This window comes from Lactuca sativa, chromosome 5 (assembly GCF_002870075.4).
Source record: "Lactuca sativa cultivar Salinas chromosome 5, Lsat_Salinas_v11, whole genome shotgun sequence".
NCBI lineage: Eukaryota > Viridiplantae > Streptophyta > Magnoliopsida > Asterales > Asteraceae > Lactuca > Lactuca sativa.
The window spans coordinates 113,467,232-113,478,545 of record NC_056627.2 but is presented as its reverse complement, the minus strand read 5'-3'; the positions used below and the strand labels follow the sequence as shown (position 1 = coordinate 113,478,545).

Sequence of the window (11,314 nt, the reverse complement as noted above, 5' to 3'; positions counted from 1 at the left end):
CAGGGGAAAGTAATGCTATGGCTATGGGACCCATAAATGATGTACTATGGTGGTTGCCGAAGGTGAACGGTGTGCCGTAAGTGAACGGTGGTGGTGTCCGTGATGAACAATGCTGGTGAGGGACCAACTATGAAAGAGATTTAAACCATAGGGGTCGTTCGTGTAATTTAGAATAATTGGTTAAAAACTAACGATAATAACTTAATCTACATGTACAATAAAAGTTAGATGGCCTATTGCGCAAATATATATATATATATATATATATACATATATATATATATATATATATAATTAGTCAAATTAGACAAAACATATAAGTTCATCGTGCTACAGTGACAAAATTTGTGTTGTATTACTAACACCCATTAATGTTTGTATGCTAATTGTATGTTTGTTTGTTAATTGACGATAATTGGGTCGAAATTTTTAGGTTGCTACATCTTATATAATTATAAAGATGTTAATATTTCAGAATGATCTGGTCTCATAAACAAACACTATAACACAAACACATCAGAGTCATAAATAAACAACCCTTCCATTTAATCATTTCAAGAAACCGCTTTTCCTCCAAAAACCATTAACACCACTAGTTGAGTTTTCAGGCTTCTAGAAACTAGTGATGATGATATATAGTTGCGAGCGATTTGCACAAAACAAAATCTCTAATATAAAAATGGGTGTTAAAGATATAAAAATGTAAATTCTTATAAGGTCAACATGTATTTTGCTAATTTGACATTTAGATTTAATGATATGCTTTATCCTGTCAACTCCAAAACTAATTATCAAGACTTGAATACTTTAATCTTTAAAATGGTTTTTGAATTCTCAGACACTAAAGACTAAAAACTCATGTATATTTTATAAACATGATGATCAGATAATATCCGTTTAAACCCATACTAGATTATGAAATACAAACAATGATGATATTTCCCAAATTGACGACACCCATGGCTATGTTTGCATTTATATTCAACCAATATTTATATACGATTACCCGACCAATTAATGTAAAACCATTAAGAAAGCCATGAAGTGCATGTGACACCCCGAATAAATTCCTAAAACTTGACACATTATGTTGACACACCAGATACATATTCTAAGTTTATTAACTACAACTTGGATTATGGTAACATACATACGTCATTAACTTTATTTTTTCTAAAACGGATTTTGAAACTTTTTTTTTAATAAAATGGGTAAATTACTAATTAGAGACTATTATAGACGAGTTACGACGGTAGTTTTCTAGACAATTAAAGACACCATATTATTTAAATTTACGAAAATTAAATCAACTTAAATATTAGGTTTTGTTTTATATATAAGCTATATTTATTATACTTTGCTTTGTACATAAATTTAGTAGTAAAAATAATATTAATGTAATTTATTAATAAAAATAAAGGATTATCTATACTATACTTTATAATAAATACCTTAATTATATTTATTCTTTTAAATAATAATAATAATAATAATATAATTTAAGCGTGATTATATTATAAGTAATATGTAAATGATGCATTGTTTTTAATTTTTTTTTTTTCGTTTGCATTAAAGATTGGAGCACTTTTGTTTTGAATTTTATTTATTATAAATTATAAAATAAAATTAAATATAAATAAGGGAGGTGGTAATAAGAAGAATTTCCCTTTCTCTCTCTCTCTAGTCTCTAGACTAAAACAAACCCTAGCATTCTATTTCTCTCTCCGGGGTAAAAATATATAAATTAAAAAAAGTTAAAATAGAAAAATAATTCGGCAAATGATCTTCAATTAGGGTTTCGAATCAGAGGTCTGTTTTTGGGCGTATCAAATTCCCTGGTTGAATCATCCAAATTGAGGCTATATCTCTTCTGATCTTCACCGTTTCGATGTTATCCATGAAAGGTACGCATGCGATACCTACTTCTTTTTGATTGTTTTCTTTTGTGAAAATGACTATGCTTCTTTGTGTTAGTTACGGAAGTTTTGTGGAAAATTTTATGGCCCTTGATTTACTTTGTTGTTTTATGTTGTAAATTTCTGGTATACAGATCTGGAAGTGGGTTTAAGTTGTGTCAGATGGGATAGATGAATTGGGGGTTTCGGTGTGGGGCGTTCAAATTGAGGGATTGTTGATGGAGATTAGTGTAGGAAACTCAGGAGGTAGTAAAACAAAGTCGTTGGATCTCAAAACACTTTATAAATCGGAGGTGAGTAACAAGGGGGAGCCTGTCAAGAAGGAAACGAGTAGTTGGCTGGGAAATGGTGAGGGAGCGGAGGCAAAGAAGAGAAAGAACAGGAATGAGGTGGCTATTAGTAGCTTTGAGGATCTGGCAGAGAGGAAAAGGGTTAAGCATGGCATAGATGATATTGAAGTTGATGGGGCTGATTCATGTTCTGCTCAGTCATCTGGGCTTGCTCAGAAGATTAATGGTGGTGCTGGCTTGAATGCCATTGGTGTTAATATTGGTAGTGACAGCCATGGTGTACTTATTCCAAAGCGTCCACGGGGAACAGTTGGGCGGAGTAAGTTTGCTAAGAGTCATCTTCTTAAACCATCTGCATCATCAGATTCTGTTGAAAAGGTTACCAAGCTGAAGGATGAGGTGAATGAAGATATGCAGGATGAGGTTTCTGGCAGGGATGAACCTGTGGATAGTAAGGCCTCTTCTGCAGAACAGATTATTAAGTTAAACGGTAACAATGAGGTTGATCAGAAGGGAGTGGTTGATTCCAAAGGGAATCAAAAACAGGAATCAACCACAGTTACTTCAAATCTGCATGAAAAGAACGGTAAGCCGGATGTTTCACTGGAAATTCCACAGGAAAATGTTTCTAGTGCAGATGCACACGTAAACAGTAGCTCATTGGGTTCCGAGTTAAAAAAAGAGATTGATGAAATTCCACAGGGCAAAGTTCCTGGTGCAGATGCATCCCTAAGCAGTAATTCTACTTCTGCTGACCAGATGGGTAAGTTAAATGGAAATTCCAAGGGTCAACCTAGAAACAATGTTAAGAGAAAGGGAATAATAGATGGTAAGCAAAAGGAGGATTCTGCAGCAGTTGATCTTGAGAAGGGAGAAGGTACCGAAAAAGATTCATCTTCTAAAAGAAACAGGAGCAACCATAGGAAAAGAAAGTATCTGGGATCAGGCAATGAGGCATCTGTTGAGAAAAACGTTGGTGCATGTGACCTTGATCCTGATGATGATCTTGAACAGAATGCAGCTCGGATGCTTTCATCTCGTTTTGATCCTAGCTGTATTGGATTTGCATCAAAAAACAGAACTTGTGCTTCTGCTGAATTATCTGTGAATGGGGGGGAGTCTCTTTCAGAAAAACCTACTGCTTCAGATGCTGATGCTGATGCTGATGCGGCAGACAGAGTGTTACGCCCCAGGAGACAGCAGAAAGGTAAGGGGGCCTCTAGAAAGAGGCGCCACTTCTACGAAGTACATTCTGATGACATGGATGCTCACTGGTTCCTGAACAGAAGGATTAAGATCTTCTGGCCTCTAGATGAAAGTTGGTACTATGGCCTGGTAAACGATTATGATGCAGAAAAAAATCTTCATCATATAAAGTATGATGATCGGGATGAAGAATGGATTAGTCTTGAAAATGAAAGATTCAAACTATTGCTTCTTCCTTGTGAAGTTCCACAAAAGCCAAGCCTTAATAAAGATACAGATACCCACAAGAAAGACAAGGGAACCAGATCCTTTCACATAAAAGACGAGGCCTTTATGGCGACCCATATGGAATCAGAGCCAATCATCTCATGGTTGGCTCGTCCTTCTCATCGAGCTAAATCGTCTCCTTTGAAAAAGCAAAAACAATCACATGTTATTGATAGAAACATGCTTCTTCTGGAAAGAGAAACCGACAAGCCGAACTGCACTTCTGTTTTTTTAAGCACATCAAAGGAAAGCTCTAATAGCAGTGAAGGACATCTACCTATTGTTTATGTGAGAAGGCGAAACCGCAGGTTTAGTGATGCATCATGTGTACCGTTTGTTGCATGGTCACTAAATAGTGCAGGTGGGTTGAAGTTAGATACAGCATTGATAGAATCTAAAAAGTTTGAAATATGCATATCACTTTGGCCTATGTTGACATACGTACTTGGGGCGGACATATTATGGTTATTTTCCCGTCTATTGCTGCTTCAGTATGGAACCATGGTTGCCATGTGGCCTACTGTTTTCATGGAGGTGCTGTTTGTTGATAATATTGTTGGGTTGAGGCTGTTTCTTTTTGAAGGCTGCTTAAAGCAAGCTGTGACCTTTGTTTTCCTAGTCATGAAAGTGTTTTGTGAAGCTGAGAAAGACGAGTCTATCAAACACCAAGTTCCAGTGACATCAATAAGATTCAAACTTTCTTTCTTTCAGAACTTCAGAAAGGAGAAGGTTTTCGCGTATTATAGTTTCTCAAAGGTGAGAGATTCTAACTGGCGGTATCTTGATTCTGAGTTGCAGCCACATTGTTTACTTACAAAACAGCTGTCTCTTCCTGAGTGCACATATGACAATGTTAAACTACTGGAAGCTGGAACACAACAGTCACAAATACCTTTTGCTGCTCAAACTGCTTACTTTGAGGTACTATCGATTTACTTTAATTCCTTACAACCATGTTTTAATATTTAATTTGATATACGTATGGATTGATTCTTTCATGCAGGTTTTCCATAAAAAACCAAATCTTGGTGCTGTGATCAGTAGCAGTCCTAGATCACCGTGCAGCCCTGTACCTGGGAGTCGGCCTTCAACAATTTACAGTTTGAAAAATGGGAATCTTCCTCCATTTGCTCTTTCATTTTCTGCTGCCCCAAATTTCTTCCTTAGCATGCATCTCAAACTTTTATTGGAACGTAGCATCGATTCATTGAGCCTTCAAGACCATGATTCTCTTCACCCCCCACAGGATACTTTCCATCAACATGCAGATGATGATGATGATGAGAGCCTTTCTAGTGGATCTCCTGCCATTGATGAGAAGCCAACCCAACTTGTTCTTGATCCAATTTCTATCTCTTCTAAATCTGGTCAAATTAGTGTTGAAATCCCGGCATCTGATGAAATTTACATGGATTGCCAGAAAACACCTGGCGCTGATGTGGCTTGGAATCTAAGTGATGACATCATCTGCAGCAGCCCTCCTAACCCTACAGCCCCTAGAAGTTTGTGGACTCGCAACAAATCATGGGCGGATGGGAAGGCAGATTTTATTGGGAATGGATTCAGCAATGGGCCTAAGAAGCCAAGAACTCAGGTCCAGTACACATTGCCTTGTCGAGAGTTTAATTTTAAGAATAATAAAGGAGGGCATAACCAGACTGGTCTTCCTTACCAGAGAATCAGGAGAGCAAACGATAAGAAAACATCAGGACCAGATTCTTCTTCTAAAGGACCTCGAAGGAACCTGGAGTTGGTGGCCTGTGACGCGAATATATTGATCAACGATGGGGATAAAGGGTGGAGAGAATGTGGGGCAAGGGTATTTTTGGAAGTTGCTGATCAGAACGAGTGGAAACTTGCAGTGAAATGTAGTGGGGTGTTGAAGTATGCACATAAGGTGCACCAAGATTTACAACCGGGTTCAACGAACCGCTACACTCATGCGATGATGTGGAAAGGAGGAAAGGATTGGGCACTTGAGTTCCCAGACAGGGGTCAGTGGGTTCTTTTTAAGGAAATGCATGAGGAATGTCACAATAGGAATATACGAGCAGCATCCATAAAAAACATCCCGATTCCTGGTGTTCGTTTGATCGAGGATTTGGTTGATGATCAAGAAGAGGCGCCTTTTGTCAGAAGCTCATGGTACTTTCGCCAGGTCAGAAATGATGTTGAAATGGCCATGGATGGATCACATGTTATGTATGACATGGATAGTGAAGATGAAGAGTGGGTTTGTAGGAGTAGGAGTAGGGAAAATGAAATGATCTCTGATGAGGTTTTTGAGAAGGTTATGGATATGTTGGAGAAGCTTTCGTATGCTCAGAAACGTGATCACTTTACATCCGGAGAAATTGAAGAGCTGATTGCCAGAGTAACTCCCATGCAAGCCGCCAAAACCATTTACGAGCATTGGAGGGAAAAGAGGCAACGCAAAGGAATGCCACTAATCAGACATCTCCAGGTGTGTATTATTATTTTTTTTTAATGAAATCAAAAAATCAAAATAATACTTCACTGCCTAAATCGATAAATAACCGGGAAAAAAAATAAATGGTGCAAAAGCGTATAATGGTTGGTTTAATAATCACTACAGAACTTAGTTATGCAACTAAATGATTGGTGTGCAAGTTAGAACCAGGTTGTATGCCATTACTTGGGACCGATATCACTCATTATTCATGCACTGCTACATCTATATTCCTGCTTCTGTTAAATTGTATAATTGCTTCGGTAACCTTTATATTTTTTCACATTGTTTGTGTTGTTAAGTTCAGGCAGGTAATAGGATAACCATATATGTTCGGTAACCTTTACATTATCATAATCATGATCTCTTTTAAGCATAAGTGAGCAAATATAAAAGGCATAATGCCATAAAAAGCCTTAAGTTTGGCCAGAAATGTCGGTTTTACCCTCCGACAGATTTTTAACTTGCCATTTTTTTGTCGCTTTTGCCATTTTTACTTGTAATAGCAGGTTATCATGAAATATTATTTGCGAAAAAGCCCTTAGTTCACAAATATTTTGCAAAAAAACCCTCAAGATTATAAACATAATATATATATATATATATATATATATATATATATATATATATATATATATATATATATATATATATATATATTCAAAAAAATGGCAAGTTTGCCGCATATATTCAAAAAAATGGCAAGTTTGCGGCATAAATGAACCAAAAATCCGTCGAAGGGTAAAACCGACATTTCTGGCCAAACTTAAGGCTTTTTATGACATTAATATAAAAGACACTGATTCAGGAACAAATGAAAGATGCTCAAATGTTGTATCATCCTGCTGCTGTTTGTATGGAGAAATAGAACTCCAAATCTAATGACTATGAACTTTTTTGTAGGCCTAGGAGAATTTTAGTATTACATATGAATATTGGTTTTTATAGATAGTTATTAGTTTATAAGATAAGGAGGGTGTATGATTAGGAATTCTTGAACTTGGGATTAGGGGTTGGTAGATTTATATGTTGATAGTGGATTTGGTATGACGTGCAAACACATACAGTTCTTTTGTGTGCTTCTTGTTACAATGTCCTGTTCCTTTTTGTGATATAGCCTGAAATACTGAAATTGGCACTGGTTCCAATATGAAACTGAACAAGTCCAGGGCCAATTTAACACGCTTAAAAATCTAGGGGTCATTCTGCAAATGTTAGAAAGCTAAGGGCTCAATCTTCAAGTTATTGGTAGTGTAGTGATGTTATGTTGCAAATTTAGGTAGATTTCATAAATTCCAGGTGTCTTTTTGATGTACATGTGCATTTATAATTTATATAATAGGTGCCTTGGAATATCAAATATAAAATGTTTGACATCAAAATAAATACTAGTAAAAACCACTTCAGTAGTTCAAATATTGCATTAATAACTTGTACATCATGTATAAAATGACAAATAAGCAACAAACTAATATTAAACTAACAAATAGTGTGATAAGTTCAACGGCTTGGTAGTTTTTGTTGTAAATGTAAACTGCGAAATAAGAAATAAACTAATAGCAAAAAGCACACTTATAAATAAAGTAGCAAGCCAGTGTAATTAAAGAGCTAATCATTATTTCCGCACGCTAATAATAGCATAAATTAGCAAATAAAGTAATAAAATAATGGTGTTAGTAATTGTTCATTAGTATAATGAAAGTAATAAAATCTTTATTTTATGGTTATTTACTTTATGAATATAGTTTTAAGTTTTATCTGCAGTAATATAGCCCAATACATTTATATCTACTATATATATATATATATATATATATATATATATATATATATATATATATATATATATATGTATCATGTGTCGTTGGAGTAGGATTTAATTTTAATTTATCAAAGTGTAGGGGTGAAAACAAAAGCTATCAAACTCTAGAAACCAGCAAGGAAGAAACTGAAACAATGTACCACAAATCTTTGTCAGAATGCCCTTGCCATCCTCTCCTCATCATAGAAAGTATCCCTAGAAAGCCTGTTCTTAATGCATGCATTATAATTCTGTTAGGCGGTAATCTATTTGTGAACCATTCATTACCTTGGGCCATGAATGAGGTGGTAAATTTTGGTTCATGACAACTTTAATTGCTATCATAATTAAAGTTAGAATAATCAGAGTAAAAACCTGGCTAAATGCTGTAAACGAAGATAATCTGTATTTATAGTTTATAATTTATCTTTAAAGAAAAATGGTTTTCTGTGATGCTTGCTTATTATGATATTGTGAATATTTTGGTTGTCAGCCTCCATTGTGGGAAAGATACCAGCAAATATGTAGAGAATGGGATCAATCACAGCATTCACAGCCCAAGTTGTTGACAACAGGCGTGTTGAGTGGGTCCCAGGAGAAGGCATCAGCATCAGCATCAGGAGCAGGAGCAGCAGATGATAAACCCCCCATGTTTGCTTTCTGCTTGAAGCCCCGAGGTCTGGAATTGCTCAACAAGGGTTCCAAACACAGACCACATAAGAAAATCTCACTCTCTGGCCACAGCCATGCCTTTTTAGCCGATCATGATACCCCTACCCCCCATCATGCTTCTGCTTCTGCTTCTGGTAAGCATTTTAATATAATAGCATCCTACTTTTTTACTTATTTCTTTCTATCACACCCACCATTCATTATACTTGAAACAATTTTCACTAGATTTTTCAAACTATATTAATTACTATCTAATAACAATACAATTCAAACTACAATAATAATGCAATGTCTTGATAGTTCCCTTCCTCTTAAGGTTAAATGCAAGAATAACAATACACTCTGTTTATACTTTATATAGTATCCCACTTTATTTCTCAGTTACAGGATCCTACTTTGAAAAATCTACCCAGTAGTAGCTATGTCAAACAATCTTCACCGAGTGGATTTTTTCTTCTAATAACAAAAAAAGGTTAAAACTACAATGCTGTATTTTTTAAGTGCAATAGCCTAGTAGTTGACTAGATTTTTCAAAGTATGATCATCTACCTTTTTCTTCCGTAATGCAAGATATATCAAATGTACTTCGTTTATTGTAGTGTTGTACTTTGAAAAATCTACTGAATGGTAGCACGCACTTTCATCCAAATACAAAACTAAAATTTTCAAGGTAAGAAAAAAGTTTGAAACTTGAAAGTGCACTATCTTGATGAGAAGTTTTGGACGTACAATGCTCTAATAGAAAGAAATGAAAGTACGATGCTGTAAGCGAATATGACCTCTCTTCTCCCTCCGTATAATTTTTAGCATTAAATTTCAAGAAATAACAATGTAGTAGTAGTTCTATTGATTTCTTTATATTACATTGCTGTACTTTGGAAAATCTAATCTACACAGTTGTAGCTGTCATCCAAATACAAAACAATTTTTAGTGCTCAAGTTGAGTAGATTCTTCAAAGTATGATGTTCAAATGTGAAAAAGAGGTTGAAAGTACAATGCTATATTGGAAAGCCGAAAGTGTGATGCCTTAATAACAAAAAATTATATGGTGGTAATAGAAAGAAATGGACGGATGATGCTATAATAATAATAATACACAATAAATGGAAGTGCGTTGATATTACTTGCATTTAACCCTAGTATTAGAAAGTAAGCTAACATTTACTCTCTCCTACCTTTTTTTTCTGTACAATTTTTAGCGTTAAATTGCAAGAAATAGCAATTTACCTTTGTTTAGCATAATTTTTATGTGTAGTGTTGGTATGATGGATCGAGTAAGGAATGAAATTGAGAAAAAAAATAAAAAGCAAGCAAGCTGTTTGTTTTGTCTGAGTGTTATTCGTTCCATATTGTATAGGCCGACCAAAGTTTATCATGGAATGTAATGTGATTCATTCCATTCCGTTGAGACTTTTTCTGTTTTTTGTTGTATAGGAAGAAGAGTAAATACGCATGTTTTAGGAGACGATCGGGCGGAGTCCTCAGATGTTTCTCCACTGCTATCAAGGATGTATTCGCCAACTGGCCCAGGCCATTTCTCTTTAGACGGGGACGCATCGGATTGGAATCACCAACTCCGACTCCAACGAAACACCTCCAACTCCAACTCCAAGACCATTAAACCACTCATATCCCCAAGACCTTGTGCCCCTCCATCCACCTTCCGGAAGCCCGGAAAAAGAAACAACGGGAACGGGAAAAAACCAAATAACCTTTTCCCCGATTGGCACAACCACTCAAGTCCACCATATCGCCACCCCGGCCAACTCCTCCTGGGCGGCTCTGATCTTGATGAATTCAGACTCCGGGATGCCTCCAGTGCCGCCAAGCATGCCCGGAATATGGCGAAATTAAAAAGAGAACGAGCTCAGAAACTCATGTTGAGTGCTGACCTGGCGATTCATAAGGCGGTTTCCGCTCTAATGACAGCTGAAGCAATCAAGGCTATGAATGAGTGAATGAAGGGTATTTTTCGTCTTTTGTTGATAGGTTGATTTTGATTTTTGAAATTTGTTCCAACTGTGCCCGGTTTTGGTACATTTGGTAGTTGGTTAGGCCATAGTTCTCCCCGAAGCATCAGAATGTCGGTCGCTTGTGCACAATGCGATTTTGAGTTGGTGCATTTGTGGGATTAGGTTGGGGGGGTGTCGCACTTTTGGTTAGACATTATTTCATTTGTACAGAAAATTGCCACCCTCCTCAACCCAACCCTCCAAAAAAAAAGCAAAAAAAGAATATTGTGGTTAGCTAAAATAATAGTGTTGTGCAACTGAAAACTCACTCATGATTGGCATGAGAATGAATACAAAGAAAAGGGAAGCAAGTGGCATTAGTCAGTCATATTAGTTACTACTGTCTTCATAATATATTGATTTTCATTCATTCATGTTCCTTTCTACTACTATGTTTTATGTTCTATGTTCTATGTTCTATGTAACAGTAGGTGGGGTCAATATTGGTTTAGCTTTTACTTTTTAGTTAAAAAAACCAATAGAAAAAATTTCGGTGCCAGCTACAGAAAGAGACCCCCCCTTGTTTGTTTGGTTTTGTTGTATTTGTTTCTGTTTTGTTTTTGTGGCTGTTTTGGAAATACCCATACCCGATGGAACATGAAACCTGCATCTGGTTTGACCAGGAATATCCAAGTTGACCGGGGTCGGGGAGTCCCCAAATAAAAAAGCACGGATGGGA

At 36.1% G+C, this 11,314-nt stretch overlaps 1 protein-coding gene across 2 annotated transcripts; it reads left to right on the top strand.

The window, feature by feature from the left end:
- The first annotated feature begins 1,666 nt into the window (after window positions 1-1,666).
- On the top strand, window positions 1,667-11,009 carry LOC111911664 (uncharacterized). 2 transcript variants are annotated; one of them, XM_023907415.3, is made up of 5 exons: window positions 1,669-1,904; window positions 2,051-4,600; window positions 4,683-6,143; window positions 8,444-8,756; window positions 10,058-11,009. In XM_023907415.3, exons 2-5 carry the CDS (start codon window positions 2,135-2,137, stop codon window positions 10,579-10,581), a joined length of 4,764 nt encoding a protein of 1,587 aa, XP_023763183.1. In that variant the 5' UTR covers window positions 1,669-1,904; window positions 2,051-2,134; the 3' UTR covers window positions 10,582-11,009. The 2 variants fall into 2 exon arrangements, with proteins under 2 accessions (XP_023763185.1, XP_023763183.1); XM_023907417.3 differs by lacking the exons at window positions 8,444-8,756; window positions 10,058-11,009 and adding an exon at window positions 8,051-8,393 and having other exon boundaries at window positions 1,667-1,904.
- Window positions 11,010-11,314: the final 305 nt, after the last annotated feature.

Coding starts and splice junctions, on each gene's coding strand:
- LOC111911664 (XM_023907415.3), top strand. CDS start 2,135: ATGGAGATTAGTGTAGGAAACTCAGGAGGTAGTAAAACAAAGTCGTTG. Junction 6,144..8,443: donor CACTAATCAGACATCTCCAG/GTGTGTATTATT, acceptor TTTGGTTGTCAG/CCTCCATTGTGGGAAAGATA. Junction 8,757..10,057: donor TGCTTCTGCTTCTGCTTCTG/GTAAGCATTTTA, acceptor TTTGTTGTATAG/GAAGAAGAGTAAATACGCAT.